The 18,881-nt window shown below is 44.8% G+C and overlaps 2 protein-coding genes and 1 long non-coding RNA gene across 7 annotated transcripts in view; 1 reads left to right on the forward strand and 2 right to left on the reverse strand.

Annotated features, from left to right (window-relative positions):
- LOC127592440 (kelch-like protein 29) overlaps positions 1 to 2,005 on the reverse strand; it is a 99,946-nt gene extending 97,941 nt beyond the window's left edge. For 3 of the 5 annotated variants that reach the window (XM_052053197.1, XM_052053193.1, XM_052053195.1), the window contains exon 1: positions 1,727 to 2,005. The gene's annotated coding sequence lies outside the window, so the exon portion shown is untranslated. Of the gene's footprint in view, positions 1 to 982; positions 1,032 to 1,726 lie in introns of all 5 variants that reach the window. The other 2 variants (XM_052053194.1, XM_052053196.1) reach the window with 1 other exon arrangement.
- A 1,672-nt stretch (positions 2,006 to 3,677) lies between these two features.
- On the reverse strand, positions 3,678 to 12,134 carry trib2 (tribbles pseudokinase 2). The gene is made up of 3 exons (XM_052053102.1): positions 11,165 to 12,134; positions 9,008 to 9,300; positions 3,678 to 7,543 (listed from the first exon to the last, which is right to left on the reverse strand). Exons 1-3 carry the CDS (start codon positions 11,432 to 11,434, stop codon positions 7,078 to 7,080), a joined length of 1,029 nt encoding a protein of 342 aa, XP_051909062.1. The 5' UTR covers positions 11,435 to 12,134; the 3' UTR covers positions 3,678 to 7,077.
- LOC127592392 (uncharacterized) lies at positions 10,532 to 12,362 on the forward strand. Its single transcript, XR_007960121.1, has 2 exons — positions 10,532 to 11,194; positions 12,133 to 12,362. It is a non-coding gene; the product is annotated as an uncharacterized LOC127592392 (long non-coding RNA).
- The last annotated feature ends 6,519 nt before the right edge of the window (positions 12,363 to 18,881 follow it).

Genomic DNA, 18,881 nt, shown 5'->3' on the forward strand with positions numbered 1-18,881 from the left:
ATTGAACGAAACTGCGTCATTAGCATTCTAGGGTAGTTCTATTTGAACTTAAGTCAATAAATCAGTGAATAGAACTCACATAAACAAGTCAAACTAACCATCACCATTGTAAAAGTGCTGTTTTTCTATATTTACTAAATATTGACTTCCTTGTTTATAAACCAAGAGAATGAAACAGACAAGGTTGTGCCATTCTCGTTCTGGAGCAGTTCCAAATTGGCAAAATAGCAAATACCTATTTCGCATAAATCCATCCTGGTCTTAGTTTTGTGCTTGGTGGAGGTAATAACGACAACACAAATGGCCCCGGGGCGACCGTATTATAATTTGCTGAGCAAAGCGACAATGGGAGCCATCAGCTAATAGGATGAATGTCTTTGAATGGGCCTCGAAATGAATTCCTCCAGCCAAGGCCAGTTCCTGGGCCGGCGTAATTCACATCAGACAAGGACGGATTACCCTCAGTGGCGAAAAGGGAAACAATGTACTGTACTGTACTGTACTGTACGGGGATATGCAGCTGATGTGGCAAAAGTACTCACACTCTTCAAGTCAGTTAAAGTACAGATACTTAAATCCAAAATTAAAAATAAATGTGGGTATGGATTAGGAAATGTATAATTTAACATAAGGGGGAATGTGGGGGTGTGTGATCTATCAACAAAATTGTAATGTGGGTGGGATCACGTTACATGTCGTATCTTGTTATGTAAGGCTTTAATGCTACCAAAACAATGCATCCCCAAAGCTACATTGGCATTGTGAACAAGAAAAAAAAATGCTAGATGAGCCAATGATAATTAGAAAATTGAGTATTAAAGGCTCTTTTTTTCTTTTTCACATCAACTGCAAAGGTTAAAACAAAGGGATGGGCTTAGTGTGAGAAAGTAAGGAGTACCTAGTTTTCAAATAAATCCAGGGAGTTACATTAAATTTCTTGAGAAAAGTAAATAAATTCAGTACAGGTAGCTGAAAAACGTACCTCAGTACAGTGACATAGTGCACGTTCGTCACTCCGCTCGTAAAAGCGTCTGCAAGAAGTAAGAGGGTGGTAGGGGTTTATAAATCATGCTAAATATGGCGACCAGATTATGATATTACCATCATTGGAACCAACATGACGCCGAGCTCCGACTTGGCCAAGTCGAGCGGCGACTAAATATAGATGCAGTCAGGAAGTTGCTCCACAAACAAAATGTGTATTATCCAACAATATGTTTATGATAGAGGTTAAAGGTCAAGCTCCTTATATTGTGACCCTCTCATGCAGCTATGGTGTTAATATGATGCAAAGCGGGCCACTAAAAGCATTCATTTAACAGCACAAAAATGAGTATTATTGGAAGTACAATGAGGAGTCTGATCAATGCTGGCATCAGCATAGCTAAATCAACGCAACCGAAACACTCTGTGCTTGGGAAATAACAATAAATCCCTATTATGGCTAATCATGACTTCATGTAGATTCATTCAAAATGCAATTAAAAATCCTGTCATTCCAATTTACACAAGTCCCGTTAATGAGTGCTTTGTCCAGCTGTATCCACATCATCAACAACAACAAAAATAATAACAATAATAATCATAATAATCATGTACAAGTTGTGTGCGCCTGCGCACAAGGTTTAAAACCATTCATTCATTGATGCCATGACAAGTGGCCCGACTCACGTCGGAGCTGGTGCCCGACACAAGAGCACCGAAAGGCGGACGCGGCGTGGCTTACCTTCCGGGGACGCTCGTTGCTCCGGTGGTGCTTGGTTCCTCGCCCCGGCCGACTAATTGCCACCAGCCGCAGCTTTGCTTCGTTCCTCCCTCCGTGCGTCCGTGCTCCCTTCCAACGCGGTCCTTATCCGGCAAAGAGGACGGGGCGCTGGTGCATTGTTGTCCAAGTCGGTTCGGAGGAGGGTCGCGCAAAGGTGAGCGCGTCCGTCCGTGTTGCGGGTCACCGTAGACGAAACACACCGTGACGCAGGTGCACTGTTGAAGACTGGAGGATGACAAGTGAGACTGTACGTTCACTACACTCTGGATCAGGCCCCTCCCCTTTTCGTGCATGCGTGGTCCGGCTACACATCGGTAAGACAGCGCCTCCTGCCGCAGACTCGGTGGAAGCGCAGGAGTGATTCTGGTCAACGAGATTTGATTTTAGATCCAATAACTGTACTGTGGGCGGCCCGGTAGACCAGTGGTTAGCACGTCGGCTTCACAGTGGTACCGGGTTCGATTCCAGCTCCGGCCTCCCTGTGTGGAGTTTGCATGCGTGGGTTTTCTCCGGGTGCTCCGGTTTCCTCCCACATTCCAAAAATATGCATGGCAGGCTGATTGAACACTCTAAATTGTCCCTAGGTGTGAGTGTGAGCGTGGATGGTTGTTCGTCTATGTGTGCCCTGCGATTGGCTGGCAACCGATTCAGGGTGTCCCCCGCCTACTGCCCGGAGACGGCTGGAATGGGCTCCAGCACCCCCCGCGACCCTAGTGAGGATCAAGCGGTACAGAAGATGAATGAATGAATGAATAACTGTACTGTAACCCCCCCCCCCCCCCCTCCCCACCAAACGATTTCATTGCCTAGATGTGGGAACTCTGACAAAAGTGAATTTTCATGACATTTGGGTGAACACACCATGTTTGAAGGCACCTGCGATGCTCATTAGAGGACACACTTTGGCTGTAAACTTTTAGGTACGATTGTTTTGATAACAATAAAATTTTCTGACACAATTTTGTGCATGTTGTGCCCCCACCCTCCCACTAAAGGTTCATGACACATAGCCACAGTAAACCCAGTCATATGCGCCAACTCTTATTTCCTAAGTGGAAAAATAAAGTACTCTATTTGAGGTGTGGTGTTTATTCGAGTACTGCTGTACCAGGCAATTGATTGGGGTACAACCTATTTTCCAGTGGTGGTCACTATTTCATTCCGTCTCAGGTTCTGGAGTTTAGAATTCAGGTGGCGGTGACATCCAGACGGGACAGAGAATGTTTTAAAAAAGGTTTGGTCCTATCTACGAGAGACTATAAATATCACACTTGACTGCAAGTAAATGAAGGCAGAGACACGCCAAAAAAGGCTACTCCAGTAAAATGCTCCACACGTCCTATTCTGCAGGAAAATGTTACATTCTAGCTGATAGTCGGCCTTCTTATCAGGGTTCCATTTATTTTTCTACATTTCTCCGCAGCCGTGTGTTTAATTGACTGGCAGAGGACCCCATTATTCTCATTAGCAATTAGCATAAGCCAAAAGGGCTCTCATATTGTTGAGGGTGCAGTATGTCTTGTCAGGAAATTCCGGGTCATTTTTTTGGGGAGGTGACCAGGTTGGGAAAAAAAGCTTGGTCACAATTAGGAGATGATTCCAAACCTATCTTGATACATGGAGTGTGATACAATTGAACACATGTTCATTTGAATGCGGAACGATTTCATTCTGTTTGATGAAACTCATTTTGTCAAAGTACTTCCTGCTTATGACTCCTTATGTATTATAGGTGGGACAGATCAACTAAGTGGGGGGTCTTATGGAAGTGAAATTACACACATACACACACAAAAAAAAAACATTTATGCTGTCAGACAGTATGTCTGCGTTGATCCATTATCTCTGTCTAGAAATGAAACGGCATCGATTCACTCTGACCCCGCCGCAGCCACTGAGCTTTTCTTTCTTCTTCTTTTTTTTTGAAGGTTAATTGCTTGCTATAATGCTTGGTTTTTCCTCTGAGGAAAGTAAGTCTATTCATGCATAAAAACACAGCCTCGGATTTCCAGTAAAAGACTGAAGTCACAGTCGAGACAAGTCCATGTTTTGAAGACCGTGTCGGAGCACTTGGTCTTGGCCCGTTTTAATTCGTAATCACATTCACAGGGGCTATCAAAGTCGCGGTTGCTTGGCTTTTGTTTCACACAGATTCTGATATAAAGAGCTTCCCTTTTGAGGAACTTTTGTACCGAGATTTTAGTGATTTGGTTAAGTGTCCGACAAAAGACCAAAAAAATCATTTCAAATTGAGTAGTTTTTTTTGAGTGATTGTTTCTTTTCATCAGAATTTTTGCCTGATTCCTTATTTATTTATTTGACACCTTTTGGAGTGATTTTTTTTTTTTTTTTTGCAATTTTTGTGGTACAATTTTGGGTGATTTTTTGGGGAACATTTTGGACTTTTTGGGGAATGAATTTTAATACAATTTTGTTTGCAAGCCTTCAAAATGTGGCTTGTAGGCCAGAATGCCGACTACATCAGATCACATAAATCAACATGACGTGACTTGTATGAGGCCCTCGGGAGTTTGCATTGTGCAATTAGGCGTGCGGTAAAACCCATCAAACAATGTCACATGTTGCCTGCGGCCATACAAACAAACATACACAGTATATACTGCATATCATAAAAGTTGATGTCCACACAAGAGCAGCTGATAGAGGGACGACGCCAACGTAACACTTTATTGCCACGTTAAGTCCTTGACAAACGAGCAGCATAAAAAGGAGCTTGTGGAGCAGCACAAAACCTAACGTATCCAATAAAGCTCTGAGATAAGAAAAGTGCATCCGTTTAGAGCAGAATTTCTTGAAATAATTTTAATGTTGCCTTTGTCATTACATATCTAATTCGCGATAGTAATTCGTTTCATTTCGTTAATGGGCGTTACTGTTTTCTAAAATATCTTACAGGATGTAAAAAATGCTTCTGTTAGATTTTAGTGTGACTTGACCGTGAATTTCCAAGGTAAAATTGTACATTAATACGCCTTTTGGCCATACGGTGGCGCTAAAGTAATTGTGGCTGTCTAATGGATAAACATGCACTGTAGCTCCAAAATAGATTTTTTTTAAAATGAGAGTATTACTGTATAATTATTAAGAGGAGATGTCATTTTGATTTGACTATAAATCTACTTGGAAGTTCTATCTGGATCCAAATGATTTTAGTTTGTGCAACCACGTGACAAAATGAAATGGGGGGGGGACATTCAACATACAAAAAAAACCCCCCAGCTTTGGCAATGTGGGTCACTATGATTTGAATAATAAAATTAAAAGTAACCGAATAAAAATAAGTAAGAATGATAAGATTTATATAGCGATTTTGATTCGACACATTTATACACATACTGTACATAAATGCATGAATAGATACATATATACATCACCGATATGTATATGTGCACAAATAGACATGTATTTCAGTTTTATGAAAATACATGCAAATATGAATTCATTGTGATTCTGCTTCATCTGTTCATCCTGATCTTGTGTTTACATTAAATACACGCTTGGATAAAATTACAGCAAGACACCAGATTGCAGTTCACAATTTTATTGACGGAATAATAAATTTGGACAAAACACCAGAAATGGTTTTAAACGATATCATCTGAACATCTGAGGCAGATATCCCACCATGCACCACAAAAAAAAAAAAGCCTTCCCTGGTACCCCTTTTTCTCACTAGTACCAAATCAGCACCAATTTAAATAAAAAAGGAAGCTCCATCTACAAGGGAAAAAGAAAAAAATCTTTTTTTTTTTAACTTGGCCATCCAGCCTGGACCAGACCCCTCCCTTGCAAATTTAAGGATCATTGAGAATAAACCACTTGCAGATCTCTGCTACGCATGTGTGGGAGTCCAGGTAGGGGGAGGGAAAAAAAAAAGAGGAAAAGTTGGGAGCCAAAGTACCCTTACCCATAATGCACAGCGTGGCCCGGAATTCTGCAAGTGCTTTACCGATCGAAGAGGGGGAGTGGAGGTGGAAATAGTAGCCCATAAGGTGGATTGCGAGCGTGAGACAACGTCCTGTGTCAAAAGAAAAACTCAAACCCTGCAATGTAGTACTTTTAAATATATAGATTTATACTTCTTGATATATATATATATATATATATACACATACATATATATGTATGTACACATATATTCATGTATAGCTGCTTCATTTAAATAAACGCCGCACTCTCGTTTTCCCAAAAACTTTAAATACAAAATTTTAAACGGTAGCCACACGTTAAGTGCAGACCACCACGCGATACTTGGCATTTATTTGTAACAGAAGACTATTCCACGGGTTGCAAAATTCCAGACATTTTCAAAGTTAGATTTCATGGGAATTTAGGGGAATACGGTGCAGCCCCAACGCGTGTTCAGGGTGTGGTCATGTATGCCAATTTAATGTTTAATTGGTCCGGGGGGGAAGCCTGTTTTTGTGACATTATTTTGCATGGATATCTGATGATTACAAAACTAAATCGTAAACCTCATCGCATAAACAAGATCTTAAAAAATGTCAATTAAAAAAAAAAAAGAGTTGGTGAACCAACCTTCAGGGATTGTTTTGACCTTGATGACTGAAACCCTGTAAAACAAACAAAAAATGTAAATTCCTTATTCATCCATTTTCTAATCCACTTATCCTCGCGGGGGTGACGGGCGTGCTGGAGCCTACCCCAGCTGTCTTCGGGCAGAAGGCGGGGGACACCCTGAACAGGTTGCCAGCCAATCACAAGGCACACATACAAACAATCATTCACACTCGCAGTCACACTGACGGACGATTTAGAGTGCACCGTTCACCTGTCAGTTATTCCCCCAAATTCACATGATACACCACAAAAGATGTCCAACTTTGAAAATTCCCAACCCCTAAAGTTCTAAATTTAAAATGGTGGGAGACGCATCAAGTGGACACCACGGCGGAATGCGGGGAAAACATTCCGAGACTGAAAGCAGAGGAGCAAGGATGATAATCTTTTTTTTTTTGTTTTGTTTCAATCCCAGTAATGATGAAGAATCCAATCGTGGGTCTGTCCCTTCATGCTTGCCGTAGTGTCAGAAATCTGCCTACTTGTTACGAGCACCATATCAAAACCAAAAAGAATAATTACAAAAAAATGTTTCTTGAACAGCACATGATGCTACATTATTATTTGTGGGTCAGCTTCCAATGTTTATCATGCTAGTCTTGGAGTTTTTTTTTTCTTTCTGTGAAAATGCTGTGGGGGGGGGGGGGGGGGGTGGAAAGCAACAACATGGCTAAACGACAGCTGTAGTCCGTTTGTGCTTGGGCGTGTGCTCAACTGAATAAGTGCTCCTCTTCCATGGTTACCTCCGGTACCATCTGTTCCGGCTCCCCTCGCCCTCCCGGGGAAGCGGCGGTGGTGGCGGCGGCGGCGGCGGCGAACCAGGGGTGCTGGAGGATCTCGCGTGAGGTGAGGCGCTCGGTGGGCTCGCGGCGTAAAATAGCGCGGATCAGGCACTTGGCCTTCGGCGTGAGCGTGTCGGGCACGCTGAAGTGCCCGCGGCGGATCTTGCTGAAGAGCGAGCCGGGCTCCACGTCGTGGAAGGGGTAGCGGCCCACCAGGATGGTGTAGAGCATGACGCCCAGGCTCCACACATCGGCCGCCTTACCCGAGTAGCTGCCGCCCGCGTTGAGGATCTCGGGGCTGACGTAGGCCGGGCAGCCGTGTTTGTCGGACAGCGAGTCGTCGCTGCCCGCCAGCATGTACGTGTCCTCCAGGCTCTCCAGCTTCAGGGAACTCCTTCGTGGCGCACCGGAGCACAACAACAACATGTGAGGACAATGACCGGGGGAACGCCGCCATTTCCATTTTCCCTATCGTTTTGTTGTAATATCGGAGGGGGTCTTTAGCACGCACACAAACAGGCATTCAATCACTCCTAAAATTCTCCCCAATGGGAAAAAAAAAGGTTAAGACATTTCAAAAGCGGCGAAAAAAAATACATTGGAGGGTTGAGGAACTGAGCTGCCACTCGGTTTTGCTCTGATTAATGTGCATTATTTCCCCCCCCCGCCCCCAAAAGAAAAATGGTGCCAGCAGGTACTAGTAAACCCCAAGGACAACATGAGTAGCTCACCTGGCTGTTCTAAAAATAGCTGTTGGGAAACTGATTATTTTGATCCGAACTGAATAACCCTCAACTAGGTTTCTGATGCGGAGATTTTGTAGGATCTTAACTCTGCTCGGTAAAAATGGTCAAAATAGGGCAACAAAAGAAAGAAATTTATGGCGTTTACGTGACCCCCGTGCGAAAGGGCCTGTTAATTAAAGCGGCACAAGCGGGATAATTAAGCTTGACGGAAAGTTCTTTTGAAGACAAGAGGAAGCGAGGTGGCTAATTCCTCAGGATTAATGCTGAGCGTTCGTTTAGATTAAAAAAAGACAAACGTGTCGGTGCAACGAGGGGATTTTATTTTGTATAAAGTGGGCTGAAATAAGAGTAGTTGAATGTCTGCGCCCCAACCACACACACACATACACGCACGTAAAAATGACAGAACAGCTCGTGTTTGCTCTGTAAAGCGCACTGGAAGGAGACTGAGCATACCCTGGAGTGCTGTTAAGTAACAAAAGCTTTTAAACCAGATGAAGAGCCTGCGGACGGTCCCTCTTAAATGTTGTGCGGAAAGAAAATGCTCTCCAAAAAAAAGTCAAATTGAAGGTCCAATTTTCTCATCGCTTATGCCCAATCACAGTGAAGTAATACGCCATTTCGAAAGCGGGAGACTCGCAATGTTTATCGTCGCCGTTGTGCCTTGTAAGATTCTTTTCTTAAACGCCCAAATGGAGTTGAGCGCCTTAGAAATGCACACGCGTGATTCTGTAGCGCGACATTTTTGAATGATTCATGGCGAACACGGAGAATCCTTTTGAACTTGATTGTGTGACGAAGCAACGGCGGCACACTGCGCTTCACCACTTAACCACCGGAGGGCGCCATTCGTACAGTTTGTTGCCAATTTGGGCTACGGTAGGATGAAATGGATGCATAGATTTACTATTTGATCTGTCATTCCAATTATTATATGACCTTAATTATGATTGAACTAGCAACAGACGCATTTATCTCCCAGTCTGCTGACTAACCGTAATCATTTGCCATGTAATTTGTAAGTGATTAGGAACCGATGCAACACAAACATCCAGTACCTTAGACACAATCGTGGATTGGTCCACATGTTGAGTTTTGGCCAGACCACTCACCTGTCCTCGTTCTTGAAAACAAACTTCCTCAGTTTGAGGTCTCGCAGCACCAGGCCGCTGTCGTGGCAGTGCGCCACGGCCGAGGCGATCTGGTAGAAGAGGCGGGCGGCCTCGTCCTCACGCAGCTTCTTGCAGGTGCGCACAAACGAGTGCATGTCACCATGGCTGCGCTCGAAGAAGGCGTAGGCCCGGGTCTCGCCCAGCAGGACCTCCAAGACCTGGTTGATGTGCTGGTGGTGGCCTAGGGCGAAGTAGGCCGCCAGAGAGTCCTGGTAGCGGCCCACGTCCAACACCTGAGACAGAGGGCAACAAAGTAATGGATGATGTTGGGAAGCCATTTTAGTCAACCTGCAAAGATGGCGTTACACAACGTGTGAAATTTTATTTTCTGTTTCCAGGGGATTGTTTACTATTCGGCATCAGGCAAATCCAGGAGTGGTGACATGAAAATATTGGTTTTCTTGGCTGCTATTTCTCACCCATTCGGTTGTGTAATCAATGTTGGCTTGCGGTTCTTCGCAGCCATCATTCATCTTTACAACACCGGACACGTTAGAGCTACGGGAGGTGCATTCAGGGACATCTAGTAAATAAGATTGAACATGGTCTTTTATTTCTTTCGGTTCAGTATTATGAAACAGATGACCAGGGGGAGTTACAGTTTGTATTGAAATGCTTCAGTTGAATGATACGACCATGTAAATGATTCAATTCAATTTCCACCACCACAAATTTGGGGGTTTGGCATTTTAGAGCAATGACGTAGAAGTGGGGGGAGGAACTTCATTTAATGAGGAAAAAAATATATATTTAAAAAAAACGTATGGCATCTATCAGCAATCACAACGCCCCTTGAAATGGGATTTGGTATATTGATGAGGAATAAAAGTGTGTCATATTAGCGATGCGCCGCATCCCCATGTTGCAGTGCCCCTTGAGTTGCCGTGGCAACCCCACTCCCCACACTCCTCTTCCTCAGATTGACTCGCTTCCCGCGCTCGCAGCAGAAAAGAACTCCCCACAGCGCCTCATCTTAAAAACCTCCTTGAGACGGCTGAGCTGGCTGGAGGGATCAATGGCGGGATTGATCAGCCAATGATAGGGTGCCTTGGCATTTTGGGGGCAAACGGTTAACAGGTGGGCAATTCATGTGTGCTTATTATGACATAATAAACCAATTTCATGCCTCATGGATTTACAGTGAAAACACAGTATTAGGCACGCAGAAATGACACTTACTTTGATAGTCTCCCTGTCAGAGCTGAAATAACCCATTTTAAGTGGCTCTATTATGCTTGACGGGTTTAAAAAAATGACAGCTCTAACTCATCAAGATGAAGAATATTGGCACCGAAGATTGGCATTTCCCTAATTTATACTTTGAAATAAATATACAAATTGACACATGGTTGGCAATGGGAAAATAAGCTTTGTGCCGTCTTGAAAAAAATCAGTGCTCTTCCTGGCCATCTGAGGGCACTATAGACCATAAATTATTTGAAAAAAATGATTACTGATTTGTTTATTTGTTCAACTTTTATGACGCGCATCGTTATTAACAACGCAGCATTACTTGTGTCTTTTTTTTTTATGACACCGCCAGTGAGGAGTCAAGTTGCAGCCTATCGGGTGCTATGAGAATGTTGGTATCCTGTGCACAATAATAATAATAATAACAATAATAATAATGACAATGCATCAGATTTATACGGCGCCGTTCTGGACACCGGACACTCAAAGCGCTCACAACGGATACATTATTCATGCATTCGCACATTCATACTCTGCCGGCGGTAAGGAACAGCTCGCCAGTATGACGGAATGTACCGGTGCAAAGCATAACTACAATAACACTGCAGTACATTTAAACGACCGGATCAGAAATGAGGAAGTGCCTTTCAGTGGCACATTTTACATGCAAATCTCGTGTTGGATTTAAGCGGCGGGTGCGCGCTCGCGCGCGTCCGTGCGTGCTTCCTGCACCATAATGAACGTTACGTCATGCGATCCCATTCACTTTTTCCATGAGGCTCCTCTCTGGGTATTTGAAATGCGAGCCAAGTAGTGCAGAGCGCTCGCTTGTGGATCAATGCGAATGAAATTTGAATATTTGTGCACTTGGGCAAATGTGTATGCACTTGATGTGTGAGGGCCCACCTTGCAGACAAGCTCCTCGCCGCTGTGCAGGTGAGCAGCCCTGAAGACGTGGTCCCCCTCCAGGGGCTCCAGCAGGAGGTAGTCCCCGATGCGGGAGATACAGTGCGAGGCGTCTGGGGTTTCCGGGGGACTGGGCGAGCCGAGGTTGGGGCTGAAGCTCTGGTGCGACTCGGCGCTCCTCAGGCAAGATAGATCTTCGAAGTCGTGCGATTTGTGCCGCGATCTGCCATGACGTGAAATGTTAATAGGACGTGACCTCTGTATGTTCATGGGGGAATGTTGGTGTAATAGCTCCACCGGGATCGGCGACGACGACTGCTTCAGTCCGCTTTGGGGTCTTCCTCGGTCGGGATAGCGTTCGTTTGGTTTGCAGGGTTAATTGAAATAAAAAGCAACTTGCAGGATAAGAGGCAAAATCATAGCAGACTCCACTCGCCTTTGTTTTCCCATTCACCTGAAAACGTCCCAAATGCACGGAGAACGTTTTCCGAACCACTTAACGGCCGTTATTATGTTGCGTTAAAGCGTTCAAAAATGCATTAAACTGTAAAAACAAAAAAAAAGAATTAGTTTTAATGCACTGAACGCGAGCTATAAAGCATCCGCTCGTGTGTTAGCTTATTTACCGGTGTATTAAAAACATTTATAAAATCGTTTCGTAAAATAGAAACAATAGATCTGAACGAATGCTCGTGAAAGCAGTACGAAAAAAATCATAAGTAGACAAAGTAAACTTGTTCCCAGTCGATATCGAAAAAAACGGAGATTAGCAGGTGTAGCTAACTAGTTAGCCTTCGTGTTAACAAGTACCAGGTCGGCCCTTGTTCCATAGAATCCACGCGCGGGGGTCGTCACGGAGAACCCCCAGTGCACACGAGTTGGGGGGTGGAGGGGTAAAGTGGACGTGGTGGTGGGTTGTTTTGTGAGGAGAAGCAGACGTCCTCTCTCTCTTTCTCTCTCGCTTCCAGGTGGAAGGAGGGTGTCGCTTGTCGTGCGGTAGGAATGAAGGAAAGAAAGGACGGGGCCGGCTGATTTTTCCCGGGCCTATCCCTTGATTTAGCAGGGCATCCTCTCTCCCGTGACGCCGCGGTGCCTCTTCCCTGGGCTGGCTAGGAGGGGAGGGGAGATGGTGGGATATCCTGCCTGGTTCCTTCAGTGCAGAGTAAAGCTGCACAGTGCACACTGACTAGAACGTCACGTACTGCAAGCGAGAAGCCTCCTGCCCCGCCTTCCTTACGTCACTGCCACCGCGGGTTCCTATTGGCTCACAGCGCCCTCCTTCTTTCCAGGATTATGCAAATGAGGAGCGCTCACGTGACACGTGGAATTTGAATGCATCGCGTGTTGGCAAATTAGATTGGGGAGAGGACGGAGGAGGAATGGGGAAACGCTACTGTAATGTGCAGCATTCCAAATGTGTTTCCGATGAGAGGGGTGCCGGGAGTTTGGGGAGTGGGGCTTCCCTCTTTCAAGGGTAGAAGAACAGAGGCAGGATTCATCAACCGAATCGAAGCAGTCCACGTTCAAATCGATCCATCCTTTCATCGTCTAACACCCCACATACTGAAAACTGCATCGAATCTTCTTGCTCTGTGACTGACTCTTTTATTTTTTTTTTGTCCAAACTGGTATGAAAACTTCCAATGCACGAGACAAATCCCTAAAAGACAAGCCTCCTTTCATTTGTCAGGCAGATGTGGTAACCACTCATGAATCCTAATAGACAATCCCTTCTACACACTCGAGAAAACCCCGCTGGGAATCGTCATCATCGGCTTTCCAGACAACCCACTCGCCGCCCGCCCACCCACTCCACCATCTTATGACTGACGTGTCCTAGAAGACTGGCAGAGGTCAACTGCCAGAGGATGGCTCAGCTTCCTCACATCCTCACAGTAGCGTTACTCACCCTAAACGAGCTGTCGGGCCTCCAGGGGCCGGAGCTCAGCGTCATCGTCGCAATGGTGTGCAATCTAGCTCAAGAATGTGACAGAAGGCCCCCCAGCATTCCTAAAAACTCACCGATTTTGTGTACCCCGGCGAAAATATATGTAAATATATTTGATCACAGATTGTGTGAGTCTATCAAAACAGGACGCACGAAAAAGTCTCAAGGGGTCATGACCTAATATGAACAGGAAGTCGGCTATTTTGGTTTGAAGTACCAAAAGCCATCTTGAATTGAATTCCAGGCCTCGTATTTTGACAACAGATGGTACTAGATGCTGGCAGAAAACGATTATTAAACATTTATTGAGTAGCAGAATGTGACCCCTTAGACCGACCGAATGCCCCCATTCGCGATGTGCTTTGACGCTGACACCGCCTTTCCATCAGCAAGATCCTCTCAGACATCCGCAGCACTTGAAACATGAAATCCGAGGGGATGGTTATGTCGCTATTATGTCTCCGCACAAGGCGGGAAGGTCAGTTTAAAAAAAAAAAAAAAGAAAACCCTTGTCATGGCGTTCAGCGGCTTGCAAGATAAGCGACGGCGAAATGACAATCGCGCTGTCCTCAGTTGGCCTCTCATAAAAAGCTCTCACACAGACACATTCATTCACGCTGCTGCCATGGCAACCTTTCTCCATCCCCCGAGAAATATTATACAGCAGCACAACACAACATAAACACACACACTCGCACGCAGTTCTTATCAAGAGTTACCCGTCATGTGTGCTTGAAAAGGAAAATGACGGCGGCGTCAGTCAAGTCAACGATTCATTTTCGAAGGCGTCCCACCTTACACTTTGAAAATTGATTACCGAGCGCCGCGTGTATGATGCAGTGGCATTTTTCATCACATTTGTGATGGCGCGTGTTCGATTTTCAACTCGGGAGTGCAACTAAGGCAGCAGCGCTATCTGCGCAATCAATGCTAATCGACTTCAACAATGTAAATGCGAACACATCGATCGTTTGATCAAAAACACGGCGCTATGTAAGGCCTCACGGTTGAGCTCAAATGAATTGTCTGTTAAACGCTTTGAGACAGGGAGTGTCTCGAGGCAGAAATCCGGCGTAGGGTACAGAAAAATGCAGATTTGACGGGGTCCCTCTGAGTGAGTCGTCAAAAACGCTTGAAGCAGACAAACTGGAGTCATCAAAGTATTGAGCAAAGGCTGTGAATACGCTAAACGTTTTGTTTTCATGTTTTAATCATGAGATGTTGTGTGTGGAATTCCAAGGGTGGGGCAGGGGGTGAATTTACTCCATTTAGGAATACCCGTAACTAAACTACATAAAAGGGCCTTAAACATTGAAATTGGCTGCGAATATCCATGTTTTCTACGTTGCAGTTTTCAGAATGTAACGTAAACCTGCAGATCTTTTATTTTTGAGCCGACAGGTTGGGTCCTGTACGACAAATGAAGGCCAATAAAAGGCACCTCTAGCAATTGCGTGTCAACACCTGAAACTCAATTTTCTGAACGCGGCTTCCTGTTTTGTCTCCGGCAACACAGACCGGATAGCAGGTGCAAACGGACAAATCCTTCACTGTATGCAAGTTTTGCTTTTCCTCGTTGACTTTTTTTTTTTTAAGTATGCCTCCAGAGAGACAGCTTGTGCTTTAAAAGTTGATCACATGAGAATCTAGGCCATGCCGGATTGAGGACAAAGGCAGATAAGAGTGTGCGTCGTTCCGTAAAAAAAAAAAAAAAAAAAAAACTGAATAGTTGGATGACGGAAGCACAAAGGGAGGACTGTGCCCATTTCAAGGATGAGTCGCTATTTAAGATAATAATTTGCCTGTCGTCTCTAAAGACCACTGCCGCGGGCCAAATAGCTTGAAGATGGGGGAAGAAAAAAAAAACAGTCTTGAACGGCCTGTGATTACTGTCAACGTTTGCGGTATTAGCTCTGACAGGAATGATGTGTTTGCAACATATTTGACCATCGGAGACTGGCACGAATGGGTGTGTGGAGCATACGTTAGCGCTTAACAATGCCTGAGGATTCCAGTTCTAATTTGCGGTTTGCAAATTCTCAGAATTGTTGTTGCTGTTTTTGTTTTTTGTTTTTTTATTCTTGGCCATCACTAAAATAATGGCTATTAAGGCATTTCTGTGGGGGGGTTGGGCTCTTTCTGGAACATTCTCACATAGGCCTCAACTTTAATCGCATGTGCCAATCAGTTTACTTTTTGGGCCAATTAGCATGAATAGCTAGCACACATGCTATCCAACTAAAATGGGGGTTTTACCATATTTCCCAACAAAATTCTTTTTTAAATGTGAATTATTATAAACTATGATGCAAATGTAATAACTACCAAGTGATGTAAATACATTTAATTAACCGACTACAGCGTTGATGTAACTACATGTGTTGTGTTTATTATTTTACTGTATGTTAACTGTTTTGTTAAGCGTTTTGTTACAGCTGCCGCTGTTGTGAAAGCGCGATATAAATCAGCGTGTATTGTATTGTATTGTAAAATGGCTTCAGAATGAGGACGGATGATGTGGGGAGGGCAGTTTTGACGCGGGGTGTATTATTTGCGCGACGTGAGATGAAGCGCAATCCAACAGTTGTGAGGCAAAAGCAATTTCCTCGGACGGGAGAACACATCCTACTAACAGGTCTGGGAGCCTGGAGAATGTCTGCCACCCCCTTGTTTATTCCCTCCTTCTCCTACCTTGGTCTACACCCTTGCAGGGGGTTCGCGCAGCCTAAACAATGTCTCAGTACTTTTCCGATGTGTGACTCCATGGTGTTTACTGGTTTGAGCAAGCTTAGGGTGTGATCTATCAGAGAAAGACATTTCACACGGCACTCCTGCGAACAGAATCGACGGTATTCTTTCAAACAGAGCACTGCCGAATTGGGACAGTGTGCATCGCTGTCAAATACAATATGCTAGCTGCCACGTCCGATGCCGAGGTGGTAGAGGAGTGGCAATAATGGCAACTTTCACACTGTACTCCCCGTAGATTGGTACATTAGCGGCAGAACGGGTCATGCCAGGAGACACAATTTGCGCATACTCTCCCAAAATGCGCCAAAAAAAAAATCGGCTTTTGGCACAGACGCACGTTGCCGGCCAAACTGAGGAGCGAGTCTTGGCGGCACGGCTCCTCTTTTCTGACTCAGACTTCCAGAGGTGTGAATGTCTGTCTGTCTGCGTGTGTGCTGCACTCTCGCATGGCCCCCTGCCAGAGCTCTAATTTAAGATGCTCTGCTGAAGGGAAGGAGATGTGCTGTTGGGTAAGGGAGCGGGAAGAGGGAGGTGGGGGCTGGGGGCTGGGGGGTGGGGGTTTGAGCCACGAGGGAGCCAAGCCCAGGCAGAACCCCGGAGTGGAGTGGATGCCTGTTAAGCTCATCAATGGACGGATGAGTCATCGCCACTGCAGTCTCTTACTGTACGTTCCGTGCTTGCACTGTCACCTGAGCCCAGGCTCTGTATGCACCGACGTGCGATTTGTGTACAGTATGTGCGCGTGTGTGGGTTCAGAAAACCTGCTAAGCAACAATTTCCACATCCGGCAAACTCTCAAAGGTCACAAGCTTTCAGACCGCTGGCTGCGCCTTGCATCTGATTTCCATTTGGGCCACTTTCACTTTCAAACCTCCCACCTTCCTGCCTTGCGCGGCCCTCCTACGAAACTTCATTATCGCCGAGCGGGGGAAGAGGGGAAACTCCAACTAGTAGACGGGGAAAGAAATTGTTGTTTGATGTCCCGTTGTGGTAATTAAAGTGAATTACTGCCACGGGGAGGATTGGAGTGGAACAGGATCGTCGAAACAAAGTCGAAGGCTGTTTGAGCCTTAGAGAGCACGGTGGTTCTCGTGCGATTCCGGGAAGGCAGCTGTTTAACAATCCACAGTATGTTTATTGCATATTAGCATACACACATGATGCAAATTCATCCAAATTATTGGTCCCGTTGCTCCCGTTTGGAGCAGAGGGGCTAACAAGATGATACTGAGTCTAGAGAGACGAAAGCTGCCCGTTCATCAGAAAATGTTGAGATTTGGAAAAGACGTCGTCACTATCGTCATCATCTCACACCAGCTTTCACGCCCGTCTCTTAGACTAGGATTTTACAAGGACTGAATTTTGCAAGGTCGCTATAAACAAGGCGTGATTCTTTCTGCATTTATTACCCACAAGGTGATGCCGCTCTCTTGGTTGTTTGCAAAGTTTCCTCTTTCTGGTGTTTTTAGAGCTCATCTATTGGCTGTTGGTTGCGTCACATCACCACAAAGGCTGACAGTGATTTTTCCGGTCCCAAATAGCAGGCGATGCGGCGAAGACTTACCTATTTTGGGTGGCCTCGATTTCATAGGAAGGAAAGCAATTCCTGCAGACTCGAGACCCAAGTGCAAATGGATCTATTCCAGGGGTCTCATACACAAAGTCGTTCGGGAGCCGCCCCTAGAAAGTTAGAAAAACAAGTCTCACTGATCAGCAAGAAATTAGGCGCTTTCTTTTCTGTCATCTTTCTTTCCTGTCAGAAAGTCAGACATTTTGGCTCGAAGCAGCCATTTTGGATGAATTCCCACATTTTTCATGCTTTGGAACAATTCCTACCAAGAAATTGGCCGAAATGAGCCCCAATCAGAAGCAGATGAGGGACCCTCAAATGACATGTTGAGTATAATGAGGTTTCACTCAGAGAAGGGGTCCAACACTAGTTCTCTGATCGACATGAATGTCGATCATAACAAGACACATGAAAACGTTTCTAGGATCCAAGCCAAAAATCAAACAGGAAGTCGGCCATTTTTTTTTTCAAAGCAGCCAATTTGGGTGGAATCCTAGCAGTCGTACTTTTAATGATCCTACCGGGGGACTCATCCAAAAGCTGTAGAATCTCGGCTGATATTCAACTTGACTTCAGTTTCCATTTCATTAGATCTTTGTTGTAGGAAAGATTTTTCTGGAAACAACTTCTATCATGCTTTTGATTGGCTAAAACAGGCATTCGCAGACATCTTAGGGTCAATAAGGTTGCACTTTACAGCCTACCGACAGTAGACAAAGTGATTCATAAATATATATATTTTTTAAATTAAATGTGGAAAGTTGTTTTGACAAAATATTCCCCGCAAGACAACATCTGATCAGCAACCTGGCAATGCTTTTGACGTTCCTCTGCGGTCTCACAGGGGATGATTTGGTGTCCACATGGTGGCCTGTGACTGCTCCAAATGACTAGGAAAGGAGCTCAGCAAGAACTTGGACTACCATTCCAAAATAATAAAAAATAAAAAAGCTCTCATTCCTCAAAACCATTCAAGTGGCCAAAAAGTGCAATGTCTCTGGGTGGCGGCCGTCCTTGTGAGGGCTATCTTTAAATTCTGCGGTAAGTGTGTTGCCATGACGCCTGTCTGGAAAAGATTCACAGCTAAAATCTTATCGGCTTCATTTTCACTCTACTTATCACGGCTGAGTGCTGCTCAGGTCAGACTGCCCTCTGTCCTTTCTTTAAACCCGGACAGCGCGTGTGTGCGCTACATCGGCTATCTTAGTCGCGTTCTTGGTCACCGCTAACATTTTAGGATCACGTATCCTTCAAGAACAAAATGCTGGGAATTCGTCGCGTACTTAGTTTATTCGTACTTTTAATTAGAACAGTAAGAATGGACCAAAAATACATCAAATAGCATCTGTTGGTGGAAAGTATCTCACGCAGCAATTGTAATTCTCACGAATAAACGTCACATGCGGTCAGTCACGTTTAAAAAATGCATTCTGGTGGAACAAGAAGAA

Source organism: Hippocampus zosterae, chromosome 19, assembly GCF_025434085.1.
Source record: "Hippocampus zosterae strain Florida chromosome 19, ASM2543408v3, whole genome shotgun sequence".
NCBI lineage: Eukaryota > Metazoa > Chordata > Actinopteri > Syngnathiformes > Syngnathidae > Hippocampus > Hippocampus zosterae.

Excerpts from the sequence above, each read along its gene's own strand:
- trib2 (XM_052053102.1), bottom strand. The coding sequence starts at position 11,434 with ATGAACATACAGAGGTCACGTCCTATTAACATTTCACGTCATGGCAGA. Across the intron at positions 9,301-11,164 it reads GCGAGGAGCTTGTCTGCAAG|GTGTTGGACGTGGGCCGCTA; the intron begins GTGGGCCCTCAC and ends CCTCTGTCTCAG. Across the intron at positions 7,544-9,007 it reads GTTTTCAAGAACGAGGACAG|GAGTTCCCTGAAGCTGGAGA; the intron begins GTGAGTGGTCTG and ends TGCGCCACGAAG.